A 17,422-nucleotide genomic window follows, 5' to 3' on the forward strand; every position below is an offset into this window, starting at 1 on the left:
AAAATTTGGTTCCATAAAATAATGATACCATATCATATTTAGTGTTGGAACAACAACAACAAATGTATCAGTGTACAAGTTTAGTAATTTAGTAGTATAGTAGACTGTATTGCTCCAAGTTCTACTCAAGAGTGGAAGACAAGAGATACAAAGAAAGGAAGCCTTGGGGGGGGTGCACATAAGTAGCAAAACTCTTGTAAAATACATAACTTATATAGTATTACCTAAAAACTGTAAAGAATGTTATTTCCCTAAACAAATTTATTTTTATCTTTATTTACCCTCCTACATTGCTCAACTTTTGATGCTGCATTAAGGTTGATGTAACTTTTTTTTATGTATTCTAAATATCTAAGAAGAGCAGATATATTTACTTCCAGATCATACCAATAATTAAATACTTGTACATACATACTAACATGCTTACATTGATGATCCTATCTCCCTGATATAAAATTTAGCTATACTACTTAAGCTTTGATTTCTAATAAGAAGACATGAATCAAAAGCTGCAGTTCAAACTAATGTCCAAGGTTCTAAGGTAGCTGGTCACATGATTCTGCAATTCACAATAAACACATCACAGTGCTGGCATCCAAATAAAATAAATAATGCAGTGCTCATTAAATTCCCGGACGGTAACCAAACAAAACAAGCCAAGCTCACAGTAATAAAATAAAAAGGTGCTGGAAATTGTTACAAAGTGCTGAATTTAATGAATATTGGTTACTCAAACTGCCTTTTTAAAATTATCCAGAATAATTAGTTGTTTACCCATAATAGTAAGCTTTATTAAACATCCATTGTCAAACACATGAAAACCTATTCAGATGCAATTCAAGATGGGGAAACTCCTGCATACATGAACCAAGATTCTGGAGGAGGCAGTAGACACCTGCCGAAATGATAATTACTCCCAGTGAGGTCTAAAGCACTGTTCAGGGGGTGCTGTGAACTTATCATTAAACCCAGCTGTGACCTCACTGAACGTTTCCCTTTGTGTCTCACAACACAAGGGGGCAGTCACAGCCTGCCCTCTAAAGACAACTCTCTTCCTCCACACAAAACTACAAGCACCTAATAACACACACACCCCTCACTCAAAAATTTTAAAATCATGGCGACTCCTACACCAGCCTTGGAGTCCCCATCTGGGGAGGGGACCATAAATGTCCCCAGGTCGGACTGCCTTTCTGTCGACGACCCTAAGTGTCTTGACGCCCCCCTCAACTTTTTCTTCATTAACTTTTGCAACATTCGCAGTCTAAGATCTAATTTTCAATCTGTAGAACACCACCTCTCCTCTTCTAAACCTCATCTTCTTTTCCTCACTGAAACTCAGGTGTCTGAGGTAACTGACAGTAGCCCCTTTTCTGTTCCCTCCTACTTTCTCTATCCTCATTTTCGATCCAAAGCTGGATGCTGCGTTTATGTGCGCAATGACTTAACCTGCTCTCGTGCCCACGCTCTTGAATCTTCCGAGTTTTCCACCATCTAGCTACGACTACAGAGTCATTCTCATATTAAATTTATCTGTGCTGTATACCTCTCTCCTAACTCCTCTGACTATAAGAAATTCTTTGACTACTTAACTTCCAAAGTGGAGCACATTCTGACCCTCTTCCCTTTTGCAGAGATCTCCATTCTTGGAGACTTCAATGTTCACCACCAGCTTTGGCTTTCCTCTCCCTTCACTGACCATCCTGGTGAACTAGCCTACAACTTTGCTATCCTCCATGACCTAGAGCAATTGGTGCAACACCCTACTCGCATTCCTGACCGTCTTGGAGATACGCCCAACATTCTTGACCTTTTCCTGACCTCTAATCCTTCTGCTTATGCTGTCACCCTTTCTTCTCTGTTGGGCTCCTCCGATCACAATCTCATATCTTTATCTTGTCCTATCACTCCAATCCCTCCTCAGGATCCCCCTAAGCGAAGGTGCCTCTGGCATTTTGCCTCTGCTAGTTGGGGGGACCTGAGGAGGTATTTTGCTGATTTTCCTTGGAATGACTACTGCTTCCGTGTCAGAGACCCGTCTTTGTGTGCTGAGCGCATAACAGAGGTGAGTGTCTGGCATGGAGGCGTACATTCCTCACTCTTTTTCTCGTCCTAAACCTTCTAAACCTTGGTTTAACACAGCTTGTTTGTTCTCATGCTATACATGATAGAGAGGTGGCCCACAAAAGGTACTTAAGTCTTCCATCACCAGAATCTCATGCACTTTATATTTCTGCCCAGAACCATGCCAAGTCTGTTCTCCAACTAGCCAAAAACTCCTTCATTAACAGAAAATGTCAAAACCTTTCAAGATCTAACTCCCCTCGTGATTTCTGGCATCTAGCCAAAAATATCTCCAATAACTTTGCTTCTTCTTCTTTCCCTCCTCTACTTCAACCAGATGGCACCACTGCTATCACATCTATTTCTAAAGCTGAACTCTTTACTCAAACCTTTGCTAAAAACTCTACCTTGGACGATTCTGGGCTTGTTCCTCCCTCTCCTCCACTCTCTGACTACTTCATGCCACATATTAAAATTCTTCGCAATGATGTTTTCCATGCCCTCGCTGGCCTAAACCCTCGGAAGGCTTATGGACCTGATGGGGTCCCTCCTATTGTTCTCCAAAACTGTGCCTCCGTGCTTCCACCTTGCCTAGTCAAACTCTTTCAGCTCTGTCTGTCAACATCTACCTTTCCTTCTTGCTAGAAGTTTGCCTACATTCAACCTGTTCCTAAAAAGGGTGACCGCTCTAATCCCTCAAACTACCGTCCTATTGCTTTAATTTCCTGCTTATCTAAAGTTTTTGAATCTATCCTCAACAGGAAGATTCTTAAACATCTATCACTTCACAACCTTCTATCTGATCGCCAGTATGGGTTCCGTCGAGGCCGCTCTACTGGTGATCTTCTGGCTTTTCTTACTGAGTCTTGGTCATCCTCTTTTAGAGATTTTGGTGAAACTTTTGCTGTTGCCTTGGACATATCAAAAGCCTTTGATAGAGTCTGGCACAAAGCTTTGGTTTCCAAACTACCCTCCTACGGTTTCTATCCTTCTCTCTGTAACCTCATCTCAAGTTTCCTATCTGACCGTTCTATTGCTGCTGTGGTAGACGGTCACTGTTCTTCTCCTAAATCTATTAACAGTGGTGTTCCTCAGGGTTCTGTCCTGCCACCCACTCTCTTCTTATTATTCATTAATGATCTTCTAAACCAAACTTCTTGTCCTATCCACTCCTATGCTGATGATACCACCCTGCACTTTTCCACGTCTTTTTCATAGACGTCCAACACTTCAGGAGGTAAACATATCACGCAGGGGAGCCACAGAACGCCTGACTTCTGATCTTTCTAAAATTTCTGATTGGGGCAGAGCAAACTTGGTATTGTTCAATGCCTCAAAAACTCAATTCCTCCATCTATCAACTCGACACAACCTTCCAGACAACTATCCCCTCTTCTTCAATGACACTCAACTGTCTCCCTCTTCTACACTGAACATCCTCGGTCTGTCCTTTACTTATAATCTGAACTGGAAACTTCACATCTCATCTCTAGCTAAAACAGCTTCTATGAAGTTAGGTGTTCTGAGACGTCTCCGCCAGTTTTTCTCACCCCCCCAGCTGCTAACTCTGTACAAGGGCTTTATCCGTCCATGTATGGAGTATGCTTCACATGTCTGGGGGGTTTCCACTCATACTGCTCTTCTAGACAGGGTGGAATCAAAAGCTTTTCATCTCATCAACTCCTCTCCTCTAACTGACTGTCTTCAGCCTCTCTCTCACCGCCACAATGTTGCATATCTAGCTGTCTTCTACCGCTATTTTCATGCTAACTGCTCTTCTGATCTTGCTAACTGCATGCTTCCCCTCCTTCCGCGGCCTCGCTGCACAAGACTTTCTTCTTTCTCTCACCCCTATTCTGTCCACCTCTCTAACGCAAGAGTTAACCAACCAGTATTCTCAATCATTCATCCCTTTCTCTGGTAAACTCTGGAACTCCCTGCCTGCTTCTGTATTTCCACCTTCCTATGACTTGAATTCCTTCAAGAGGGAGGTTTCAAGACACTTATCCACCAATTTTTGACCACTGCTTTAACCCTTTTTTGGGACTGGCATTTCAGTGGGCATTTTTTTTATTAGATTTTTGTTGCCCTTGGCCAGTGCCCTTCCTACATAAAAAAAAAAAAAAATGGAATGAGGCTTGGTCAAATTCTACTCAATCAAGAATGATTGCGCCATCTGCGACTGGAGTGCATTCCACCTTTAATTTAATATTATCTATGCTTATTTTCACTCTCACTCCAGTGTTAATAACTCTAGATTGATCTGAAAATAATTTTCCCATGTTTTCTTTCCTCTTTGGGAAGGTACAGAGTTTGGTTTCAAGACTGAAGAATCTTACTTTTGAAAAAAATGGGATAAATGTTTTTAACCCTTACTCTTTCTTCCTGTGTCAGAACCCATGATGATGATGATGATGATGATGATGATGATGATGATGATGATGATGATAATGCTTTTATGACAGAAGCAATGAACAATGATGTAACCAATTCCCATCACATAAAATTTGTTTAGGTATTTTGTTTTAAGGTTTAGATTTGGTTCAAAGTTATAACACGTGCATGAAAACCTTTGGGTTTATGTGATCAAAACCTGAAAACAGTCACACACTCAGTATTGTGTGATGGAGGAGAGGTTAGTTGGAAAACCACACTGTCACTCACCAGCCCACCAGTGCTGGGTGACAGGGAGTTTACAGAAAGTGTTGATGCCCAACGCTGTAAAAAAATGTATTTAAAAAACATGACCACAAAAAAAATAACTCCTCCTTATGCACATATGTTACACTGTCTACAGATGATACTGAGCCCTTTCTATTATGAGACTATGAAATAACCCACTTGAAGCTGTCCAACACAGATGAAGGCAAATGGTTCATTGTTTGTCTGGCAGTTGTGTAAACTGACAAATGCTGCCAGTGCTGTCTCTGCTCTCACACCTGAAAGTGGCTATTGCTTGGTATTTTGGCAAATCTTTTGCTTAAAATGGTATTGATATTTTTGAATGGCCAACCAACAACCCATACTCTAAATTCCACCGCAAACAGCTGGATAAATAATGAAATAGAATTATCCTTAAAATAAAGTGGACCAAGGGAATGAGCCTTGCACAACTCTGTTAACAACTGGCCAAATTGTCTCCAGATAGTCACATGGGCTAAAGAGCAGATGATAAGTATATACTAGCTGAAAAAAGTGTATTTTTCTATATCAGTTTTAACTATCACTGAGTGAAGACAGCTCTCCAAATACAAGGAGGATGTGCATCATAACTTTCATAATTTTCTTAATTTTCTCTCCAGTTAGATTGTTCTCTAATCAATACTTTTATTTCTCTTACTTCACTTTTGTATAATATCTCTAAAGGTGAAGTTATTGTTTCTACTTAGTTTGCATTTAATCTTCTGTCTATAAATGTGCCCCATTGACATTATTATTAACATTCTCTCTCTCTCTCTCTCTCTCTCTCTCTCTCTCTCTCTCTCTCTCATTCATTGTTCTTGCTTAACTCCATCATGCATTATAGTACAAAGTTAATGGAGTGAGTGTTAAAACACATTCACAACTGTTCACAAGACTAAACACATGAATCACATTAATCTCCACTAACCAGGTGTATAACTTTTGCTTTACAAACTTAAAGTCAAGAGGTTGAGTGAAGCCACAAACTTCTTGTCAAAAGATGTGCTCTGAGACATGGATGATTTAAAACAAGGGAGAAATCCATTAAGTGAAAAGAGTTTATGTTGTGATCCTTCAAAGAATAAGAAACTTGTTATTTCTTACTGGACTGTTCATTACATAGCTGCCTATACAGCAGGTTTTTTTCATCCTTTAAATATTTCTTATATCTTTTAACCCCTTCACTACCAAGTATGTGGTTTGGGCCCAGCAGTACGAAAGCCAGGCCACTGCCCCTCACCACAGTGTGCAATTGCCATTTTACATCCTTTGTATATTTTAAGGATTATTTTGCCTGTTTTGGTTATCCATTTATTTCATAACTAATTATGAGCACGAAAAGTTTATATGTCATCATGTGTAACAGGGTGTCAAACAATTTTGTTCATATGACCATTTTTCTTGGGATGTTCAGCAAAAAACCAGGCTCATTCACATAACTTACCAACTATCGCATGATCAGAGAGAAGTTTGAAGGCATCAGAGAAAGGTACAAGTGATGAGACTCTAAAAGCAGGATTCAGTTCAGAGAACTGAGCAAGAAACTGTGGTGGTAAATCAGGATGCTTGTCAGAAAACACATCTGATATCAACCTCCAACCTTCCTCAACCTCCCTCATCTCAACTTCAGGGCCATCAGCCTCATCATCACTACAGGAATCATCATAATCACTATCATTTATGTCTGGGATATAATCATCCCCACTACTATCAGAAAGATAATCCATAATGTAAGGATGACAGAAAAACTCACATCAGCTTCAAAAACTCACCCCTGCTGCCAGAATAGGGAGTTGCCATATGGGTGATACTGAAGCTATTCATTGTTTTAACAAGTGGAAGGGATGAAACCAGAGATTTGGGTGATTGAGGCATATGAAAGTCACCCCTCTCTGCCTGCATCAGAAAATAGGATTTCAAACTCTCTGTTTTATAAAACACATGGGTGACACACCTGGTGTGTCACTGGATAGTTATATGGGTGAGTAATGATGCACCTAGAGCATCATTGTAGTGAAGGGGTTAAGACAGTAAAAGACTTTCAAAATCCTACAATCATAGATAACAATAAACCAAAGGTTCCATCATGCTCTAATAAACTGTTCACATATATATGAAAAGCTGAGTCATGAGGGGCAGGGTGGCAATCATATGAACAGACAAGAACTCAAACCAATAACAATAAAATGCCAGACTGGGAGTCTAAGTTCAACCATTATTACATGAAACTAAAAAGAACAACTGGTCTTGATTCCCAAGCTTTATTAGGTGTGTGCTTGCCTCATCCTGTATGGGACAACTGTTGATACAACATGTTTTTTTTTAGATATGGTAATAAGTTTGGTTTTAAACCACTGAGAAACTGATCAGGAGGAAGCTGAGAGAGGCTGTAAATATGAGTGGATGGAAATGAACACTTGAAAGAGCACCCAAGTTACATGATAGTTTCCGGTCAGTCCAGGCCCCAACACATTACTTGTTAGGCTGTATTTGCTAAAAACTATTCCCTTCTTTGAAATACACTGATCAATTTCTTGGGTTTCTCATTCAAATCTGCAACTGAGAGCACAAGGCAAGGACACAGACATCTCTCTTTATAAAGGTTTGGACAACTATAGTTCGCTGTTAGTTTAACCAATTTACATCAATGTGGAGCTAGTATATTGCGGTGAAACCCAGAGAATTGACTGCATAGAACCAAGTGTTGAGAGGCAAATAAAACTTTTAGTTAGTGGCAAACATGATGCACAAATGTTATTGATTCAGCTTAAAGGATTGCGTAGCCTGAGTGGATTTGAGGCAACCTTAAATGAGCCTTACACTACAGTATCCCTTGACTGATAAAGATTCAGAGTATCAAAAAAAAAAAAAAAAAAAAAAAAAAATGCAAGTTGCAAGGAAGGAATGACCTGACCACTGTGTCTGAAAAGGCAGTTGAATAATTACAATCTGAATATCATAGAATAAATAGGGTATAGCTTACTTTGTGAATTTACACTTCATAAAATGCCTATTTTATAAGCTGTAACTGAAATTTTCATGCTTTCTTCAACATCTGAGATTGAACTTACTTTACACATGGGGGTGAATGTAAGTGGAGCAAAGATAGTATAATTACTGCCCATCATGTGATGTGGAATATTACTTTATCTCTATAACAAAGCACCTCAGTATTAAGATGTATTTTGTGAACACCTTTGTGGTGCAGGGAAGAATGAGTGTAACTTACAGATCAACCTACCTTGGCTTCCTTACTCATGACTCATCATAAAATAACCAAAAATGATCTTATGTGTGCAACACGAGTGTACTAAGTGTACTAAGAAGTTTCTTTGCATATGCTTTTGTTCACAGAATAAAACAATAAGCAACAAAGAAAATGTTCTAAAGAAGGCATGCAATCTCTTGCTAAGTAACAGAGAATTCTAAATAAAACTAACATGTATACAGTGAACAAGGTACCTTGACGGGACTACTCTGGGAGTCTGAAGATGATGTTGAGGATGATCTCTCAACTTTACGAGACTTCTGTCATTCATAGCAAAGAAGGTGTTATTTTAAGAAATAACTCATAACATGATTCTTTCATATAAATTTCTTAAGGGAAAGAAGCTACAGACAAAGTGAAGGTTCTGAAATAATCTGAAAAGGAATTTGTAACAAGAAAGATTCTAGACTTTACCTATGCAGTTATGAGGACATTCTGTCTAGTAATAATTCCTCACAATATATTAACCTACAATAAGACAGTGATAGAGATGAAAAATGAGTCATTCATAATGAATAGATCTTTTTACATGTTGGTCATATTTTTTAAGCTGTGTAAAGTACTGCTTCAAGTTTAGCACCTAATGTTTCTTGTCAGGCTGCCTGGCAAGCTTCTAATTTTCTCTCAAGTACCAAAAACTATTCCACTGAAACAACACTAATTTTGTGAAAAGTTATTCTAAGTGAATTTCCTTGGATTTTCTTGTGTTAAATCTATGTTCTTCTGCAAAGCTAAATCATCAAGATTCTTACACTTAGTAATTGTGATTTTGAGAAAAGGAGGTAGTATCAACTTACCCTGTATGTGAGCATGAGTCCTGTCTTGTTTATCATCCAGAAAGGACAGTAAAGACTAAGAGACAGCATTTGTTTGTTCTTGACCGCTAGCATTCCCAGATCCAGGTCCAGGGGGCCACCCATTATGTCTCCCCGAGACTTGAATGTCCACACACTGAGCTCAGGGGGACTGCTCTCCAAGGGCTTGCCACATATCCAGTCACGAGACAGGTAATCCATCAGCTGTGTAGTGAATGAGGAGGATAACCATTTGATAACCATTTTTTTTCTTTGTATTTATGTACCTATGGTCTGACCATTTTGAATTGAGGATTTAAGCATTGTCCTTTCTGAGAATTCCCTGGCTTGTGGTGCTGTCAAACCTTGTAATGGGCCAATTATCAGATTAGAGCCTATGTGTTGCTGATAACCTCGCTCCCTACACACCACCTCTCTCTCTCTCTCTCTCTCTCTCTCTTTTTCTCTCTCTCTTTGGATATACATTCTACATTTCATGCAAATTTATTTCTATCAGAGATCTATACTTGCCTATGAACCATTAGAATTTGAGAAAAATCTGCCTGCCAGTCAGTCAAGATGTCCCCTCTCTCTCTCTCTCTCTCTCTCTCTCTCTCTCTCTCTCTCTCTCCATTTTGAATTTTGTTTAAATGTGATAAATTTCCTTTAAGATATGATATTTCTCTTAAACTATGATGTTATATTTTTATTCTTTAGTTACAACTTTTTCCACACCACCATTGAGATAAACATCAAGGCACGTTGGTGGCTTTTGCTGTTCGGGCAACAGCTCTTGAGGGGTCATGTAATGACCCCTTATTAGCCTTTTCTTACAAGATCAAGTGAAAGAGGAAGCTTCCATCCTGGCTGGTAGTGTGAGAAGTGACTATGCATTAACATGGTCACTCTGACCATGTAACCTCACTTGGTCAGCCATGGAGACATGACAACACCTGGAGGAAACATTGCCAAGTATTGTGGTGTTTGCAAAAAAGCAATGCAAGTATCATTAAAAAAAAAACATATATCACACTAACTTGCCTTTTTTAGAGCATCACATTGTATATATACTACACTATTTAATTTTGAGGTAGGAAGTATCTGACATGAGGTGTTGTAGTGCTGCAAGCTGGGAAATCCCAGGAAAGGACAATGCCTAAATGCTCAATTCAAAATGGTCAGACCATAGTTATATTTACCTAGTTGTAATGTATGGGAGGGGAACTATGCTCATACTGTCCTGCCTTCCTATCTCATGGTATCTAACATGGCCTAAAATTCATGTCTTGCATACACTATTTTCCATCCACTCCATTCCATACATCTACTGCTCTATGGGGAAAATGTTCGTTTTTCACATTCTTTCTGTAACTATCTTTTTTTTTATCTTCCTTCCATGTCCTTTTATATCTCTCGTGTCCTATTTTATTAGGTTTTCTCTATCCAGCATCTCCATATTCTTCATGATTCAATAAATTGCTATCAAGTCTCCTCTTTCCCTTTGTTTCATTTGATAATTCCAATTTTGACAGCTTCTCTTCATATAACATATATATATACAATATTATATATATATATATATATATATATATATATATATATATATATATATATATATATATATATATATATATATATATATATATATATATATATATATATATATATATATATATATATATATATATATATATATATATACAATTTTGTTGCTGATCTTTGAATCCCTTCAAGTTTCCTGATGTCTGTGTATTTACCTCGTTGTGGTTTATGAGAGAGGATTAATCTCATAGTATCCCATCTCTATATCTATCAAGTTTGGTCTTAAAAAGCATGGACAGTTACAGCACTGACAACGTCTTCACTGAGTTCATTCCATTTGTTCTATACTTCTTGATGTCTCTTCTACAGTTAACTTTCTTCAGCTTCTTACTGTGTCACCTTGTACTCTATGTGTCTAAAATTATGAAACATTTTTTGTCCACATTTTCTATACCATTTATCATTCTATAGATGTTTATTAAATCTCCTCTCTCTCTCCTATTTTCAAGGCTAGGAATTTCCAACATTTTTATCTCTCTTCATAGGTTGACTTGCTCAACTCCAGAATCATCTTAATGACTGCTCTTTGTACTCTTTCTAATTTTACAATATTCCTCTTTGTATGATGAGACCACACCACTGCCACATATTCCAATCTTGGTCTTATCAAGAAAATCAACAGCTTTTTTATAATTCCTTCATCCAAATATGAGAATACCATTTTTACTCTTTTTAACAAATTCATCGTCTCTCCAGTAATTTTATCAATGTGTCTGTCCGGAGTCAAATTTTCAGTAACTGTTACTCCCAAATCCACTTCCTCTTTTGATTTCTGTAACTTCACACCATCCATCTCATAATGATATTGTATTCTTTTCTTACTCTTACCAAACTCCATTACTTTACATTTACTTAAATTGAATTCCATTTACCAAGATTTATTCCATCTATTTATCTTATTTAACTGATCTTGCAGTACCATACAGTCATTTACATTTTCTACCCTTCTCATCAGCTTAGCATCATCCACAAATAAGTTCATATAACTATCAATTTCTTCATTTATGTCATTCACATATATTACATTTCAAACATTATTGGTCCCAATACTGACTCCTGTGGGACACCACTAGTTCCTTTCAGCCAAGATGAATTTTGGTCTTGTATTACAGTTCTCATCTCTCTATCTTCCAGATAATCTTCCATCAACTCCAAGTCTTCCTCCAATTTTTCTATAATTTTTTATCTTCCATAGCAATCTTCAGTGTGGTACTTTGTCAAATGCTTTCTTCAAGTCTAAGTAGATACCATCCACCCATCCGTCTCTCTCCTGCACAATATCGACTACCCTTGAATAAAAGGACAATAAGTTCATGGAGCATGATCTTCCCCTTCTAAATCCAAATTGACAATCTACTAAAACTTTACCTCTTTCCAAATGTTCCATCCATCTTTCCTTTATTGTTCTTTCACACAGTTTTCCTACAACACTAGTCATGGACACTGATCTATAATCTAGTGGGTTTTCCTTATTTCCTCCTTTGAATATTGGTGTAATATTTACTCTTCCAATCTTTTGGTACTCTTCCCTGTGATAGTGATATCATCACTAGACTGTGAATTTTATCAGCCAGTTGTTCTCTACATTCCTTCAATATCCAGTTTGATACTCTATCTGGACCAGTTGCTTTATTTACATCAAGTTCTTCCATCATCCAGATAATTCCCTCATAATTAACTGGGACTGTAATTAGTATATTCCTCACCAACTTATCCCTTCCAGCATCAAACTCCTCTTCCACAGTAAATACCAATCTGAAACTATTGTTCATATCCTCTGCCTTGTCCTGTGCATCCTCATAGATTTTTCCTTCAACTTTCAATCTTAATACACCTTCCTTCTTTACCTTCTCATTAATATGTCTAAAGAATAGTTTGGGTTTATTTATAAACTTATCTACTATATCTCTTTCATAGTTTCTTCTCTCCATTCTTATTATCTCAATGTACTTGTTTCTAGCATCAATATATTAATCCCATCTGCTCTCAGTTTTCCTCTTGGTCCATCTATTCCAAGCATTTAACTTAAATTTCTAGCCTTTTTGCATTTTATATTGAACCATTCTTTACCCTTTCTACATCTCGCTCCTCCTTTAGGTACAAATTTCTCCACAGCAGAATTATATATCCTTATAAATTCATCCCATTTTTTCCTTCTTGTCCTATCCACTCCTACGCTGATGATACCACCCTGCACTTTTCCATGTCTTTTCATAGATGTCCAACCCTTCACGAAGTAAACATTTCATGCAGGGAAGCCACAGAACACTTGACTTCTGATCTTTCTAAAATTTCTGACTGGGGCAGAGCAAACTTGGTATTGTTCAATGCCTCAAAGACTCAATTCCTCCATCTATCAACTCAACACAACCTTCCAGACAACTATCCCCTCTTCTTCAATGACACTCAACTGTCCCCCTCTTCTACACTGAACATCCTCGGTCTGTCCTTTACTTATAATCTGAACTGGAAACTTCAAATCTCATCTCTAGCTAAAACTGCTTCTATGAAGTTAGGCGTTCTGAGACGTCTCCGCCAGTTTTTCTCACCCCCCAGCTTTTAACTCTGTACAAGGGTCTTATCCGTCCATGTATGGAGTATACTTCACATGTCTGGGGGGTTCCACTCATACTGCTCTTCTAGACACGGTGGAATCAAAAGCTTTTCATCTCATCAACTCCTCTCCTCTAACTGACTGTCTTCAGCCTCTCTCTGATCATTGCAATGTTGCATCTCTAGCTGTCTTCTACCGCTATTTTCATGCTAACTGCTCTTCTCATCTTGCTAACTGCATGCCTCCCCTCCTCCCACAGCCTTGCTGCACAACACTTTCTTTTTTCTCTCACCCCTATTCTGTCCACCTCTCTAATGCAAGAGTTAACCAGTATTCTCAATCATTCATCCCTTTCTCTGGTAAACTCTGGAACTCCCTGCCTGCTTCTGTATTTCCATCTTCCTATGACTTGAATTCCTTCAAGAGGGAGGTTTCGATACACTTATCGTTCAATTTTTTGACTACTGCTTTGGACCCTTTTGGCATTTCTGTGGCAATTTTTTTTTGTTGGATTTTTGTTGCCCTTGGCCAGTGTCCCTTCTACATAAAAAAAAAAAAGAAAAAAGAAGAAAAAAAAAAAATCCTCCATTTCAACTTTGCTATAATAGTCACCAACTCCTTACCTGTGTCCTTCTGGTGTGCCTCCAATGTTTTTATTCTCTCCAATAACTTGTCCATCATTTCTTCCATATACAAAATTTTTCTACAATGCAGTCTATAATTTAGTTCTCTTTCTTCTCCAGTAAAACCTTCAAAGAATTCCCTTTCCCTTGGGATGCCACCCTCTTCCACATTTGTCCAAAATGTAAACAAACCAAACCAAACTTTTAAAGAAGCGGGATAACTATACTCATAGAACTAGGTCTTCATAACAATATCTTGTTCCACCATGAGCAGTTTGTGTTGTTCCTTCCTTCTATACGCAGAGCACTAGAAAACATGTCCTGTCAGCTCCGCCACCGGTGTGTGTGTGTGTGATTCACCTATGGTGGTCTGCTGGTCACCCAGCCAGCCGTTACCTACGGAAAGAGCTCAGAGCTCATAGTGACTGATCTTTGGGTAGGACTGAAACCACCTATAAACCACACACTGGGACAGCAAGGTCACAACCCCTCAGGTTACATCCTGTACCTACTTGCTGCTATGTGAACTGGGGCTACATATTAAGAGGCTTGCCCATTTGTGTGTGTGTGTGTGTGTGTGTGTGTGTGTGTGTGTGTGTGTGTGTGTGTGTGTGTGTGTGTGTGTGTGTGTGTGTGTGTGTGTGTGTGTGTGTGTGCGTGTGTGTGTGTGTGTGTGTGTGTGTGTGTATTTACCTAGTTGTATTGTATAGGGCATGAGCTAAAGCTCATTTTGTCTTGTCTCCATAAACATATTTATCCAGTTTCTCTTTAAACATGTGTACACTGTTTACCACAACCACCTCTTCCTTCAAATCATTCTGGATTTCAACAGTTTGATACAGGAAACTGTATTTCTTGATGTCACTTGAACATCCACTCTTCTTTGTTTTCTTCCCATGCCCTCTCGTATGTCTCTCTCCCTCCTCCATCTGTGGTACTAAGTAATTTCTGTCTATTCTTTCTATGTTGTTTACTAATTTGTACACTGTTATCGGGTCTCCTCTTTCTCTTTTCTCTTACAGTGTTGGTAATCCCATCTCTTCAAGTCCTTCTTCATAGCTTAAGTCTTTCAATTCTGGTACTATCTTTGCCACTATCCTCTTTATTCTTTCCAGTTTTCGTATATCTTTTTTTCTACATGGTACCCAAACTAGTGTTGTGTATTCCAATTTAGGTTGTATCATGCTTGTTATAATTTTCTTCATCATTTCTTTATCTAAATGGTAAAATGACATCCTAATGTTTGTTAACAAGCTGTATGTAGAGCCAAATATTCAGTTTTATGTCTTTCAGGTGATAATGTGTCTGAATCTTTTCTTCATTACTTTTCACTATTATTTCTCCTCCCATTTTAATTCCATGAAGGTCTCTTTACTTTTTCCTATTTCCAACACGTGGCATTTTCTGGCATTAAATTTTAGTTTCCATCTTTGGCACCATACATGTATCTTGTCAATATCCTTATGTAACTCCTTGCAGTCATTTATATCCTTTATTTTAATTTTTTTTGTATTACCAGCAAAAAGGTTTATATAACTATTTAGATCCTCCATCATATCATTTACATATATTTGAAATATAATAGGTGCCAACACAGATCCTTGCGGTACCCTACTTGTCACTTAGTGCAAACTTGAATTAGTGTCTCTGATTACTGTTCTCATTTCCCTCCCTTGTAAATAATCATCCATCCATCTCAATGTTGCTCCCTTTAGTCCTCCTTCATTCTCTAACATCTACATAAGACTTTAGCAGGGAACTTTATCAAATGCTTTTTTGAGATCCAGGTATATTGCATCAATCCATCCATCCCTCTCTTGCACTCCATCTATTTCTCTCATATAAAAGCTCAGTAGATTTGAGACACAGGATCTCCCTTTCCTGAATCCAAATTGCTTTTCTGTAATTATCTTTTCATCTTCTAAATATTGCATCCATCTATCTTTACTTACTATTTCACAAAGCTTGCTTACAATACTTGTTAATAACACTAGTCTATAATAATTGGTTCTATTTTATTTCCCCCTTTGTATATTGGGACTATGTTAGCTCTTTTACATTACCTTAGTACTTTTCCTTCTTTCAACAAGCTGTTGAATATACCACATATGGGTTCCTCCATTTGTTCTCTGCATTCTTTTAATATCCATCTATTTACTTGATCTGGTCCCACAGCTTTTTTAACATCCAGCTCTTCCAGCAGTTTCTTGATTTCTTGTCTCTACTTGTATCTCCTGTATTCCCTCATTCTGTGATACCACTTTTGGTGCCACAAAACCAGTTTCCTTTATAAACACAAATTGAAAACTTTCATTCATTAGTTCACTCATCTCCTCAGTAGTTTCATAAATTCTTTCTTCTCTTCTTAACTTGTTTGCCATCCCTATGTTTAATTTTTCCATTTACATACATTTCTTACTAAGTCACTTTCACATTTTTTTTCTTTTTCTCTTCTTATTATACCATATTCATTCCTTGCTTTTCTGTTTTCTTCCCTAGTATTTGTGTTAGGTTTTCTCATCATTTTCCTCCATGCCTTGTCCTTTTTATTTTTTGCTTCTACACACTTAGCATTATACCATTCATGCTTCCCAATTTTTACTTTATAACTTGGCACAAACTGTTGCACCCCCTCTCTATACTTGCTCAAAAATATCTCGTATTTTTCTTGCACTACTTTACCTTCAAATAGCTCTTTCCAGTTAGTTTTTCCATAAAATTTATGAAGTTCTACAAAGTTTGCCTTACCATAGTTCTGTCTCCCATTTCTAAATTGTTAATTTCTGTGCAACACAGTTTCCTCCTGTAGTACTATTTCTGTTGTCACATGATTGCTTCTTCCCAATGGACTTAGATAATGTATACTTGGTCTACCTTATGGGATTTTCATAAATACTGAGTCCAACTGTGATGGTTCTTCTTCTCTGCATTTTGTAGGTTCTTTCACTCAGTGTCTCATTGTATTCACCATCATGGTATGCATAAGTTCTTTGTTCCATGACCCAACATTTTCTTTCACTTCCATCTCCTCCCAGTTAATTCCTTTAGTGTTGAAGTCACCTAGTAAGAGCACTTTGTTATTTTTTCCTTATCATTTCCTCTATACTATTTCTTGTTTCTAGTTGCATAATTTTATATCTCTTGGTCTCCCACGCATTAGTTTGTGGTGGTATGTATGTCACAATAACTTTCCTTTTTTCACTTCATTTGATCACAACACTCAAAGTTTCTTCCATTCCATCACCATATTCCACTTCCTCAACAACAATATCCTCTTTTACCAATATCATCACGTCTGTTTTATTGTTATTTAGGTAGTCTTTAGGTCCCAATAGGCTCAATACCAAACCATCTATATTTGTGTGTGTGTGTGTGTTTCCCATTTGATGTTGTTGTGTGCAATGAGATAACGTGATATAAAACAAAGAAAGATGTAAGAACGAATGAGAAGAGAATAATGGAGGAAGGGGAGAGAGACAGGTTGGGAACAAGGCTTGGACACATCCTGGACACATAACTACCTAGCCTGAAGCTCCTAGTATATATAATATTTATTCACGTAGTCACTCATATTCCCCATGAAAATTTCCTTACTTCGCCTTATCCATTCAATCTGAGTCTCACCCAGTATTTAGTAGAAGAGTTGCTCTTGACAATAATGCAATCAGTATTCATCTAGCCTCCCTAATTTGATCATTAGAATTTTCAGAAGTAAAGTGGTTTGTTCGAGTAAAACAGTGCGGGGAGCAGAGAGAGTGGTTCAAAAGCATGTGGGTGTATGTGTGTATGTAAGTCACCACCCCATCCTTCCTCTCTTGTACACCCCCACCCTCGT

The 17,422-nt window shown here is 37.8% G+C and overlaps 1 protein-coding gene across 1 annotated transcript in view; it reads right to left on the reverse strand.

Moving 5' to 3' along the window:
• The window catches only part of LOC135101783 (intermembrane lipid transfer protein Vps13-like), a 134,332-nt gene that overhangs the window by 55,877 nt on the left and 61,033 nt on the right, over positions 1-17,422 (reverse strand). The window contains exons 48-50 of the mRNA XM_064006077.1: positions 8,812-9,033; positions 8,209-8,274; positions 4,729-4,782 (exon numbers count right to left, since the gene is read on the reverse strand). Of these exons, the coding sequence (XP_063862147.1) occupies positions 4,729-4,782; positions 8,209-8,274; positions 8,812-9,033 (342 nt within the window). The remainder of the gene's footprint in view (positions 1-4,728; positions 4,783-8,208; positions 8,275-8,811; positions 9,034-17,422) is intronic.

Source organism: Scylla paramamosain, chromosome 7 (genome assembly GCF_035594125.1).
Source record: "Scylla paramamosain isolate STU-SP2022 chromosome 7, ASM3559412v1, whole genome shotgun sequence".
Taxonomy (NCBI): domain Eukaryota; kingdom Metazoa; phylum Arthropoda; class Malacostraca; order Decapoda; family Portunidae; genus Scylla; species Scylla paramamosain.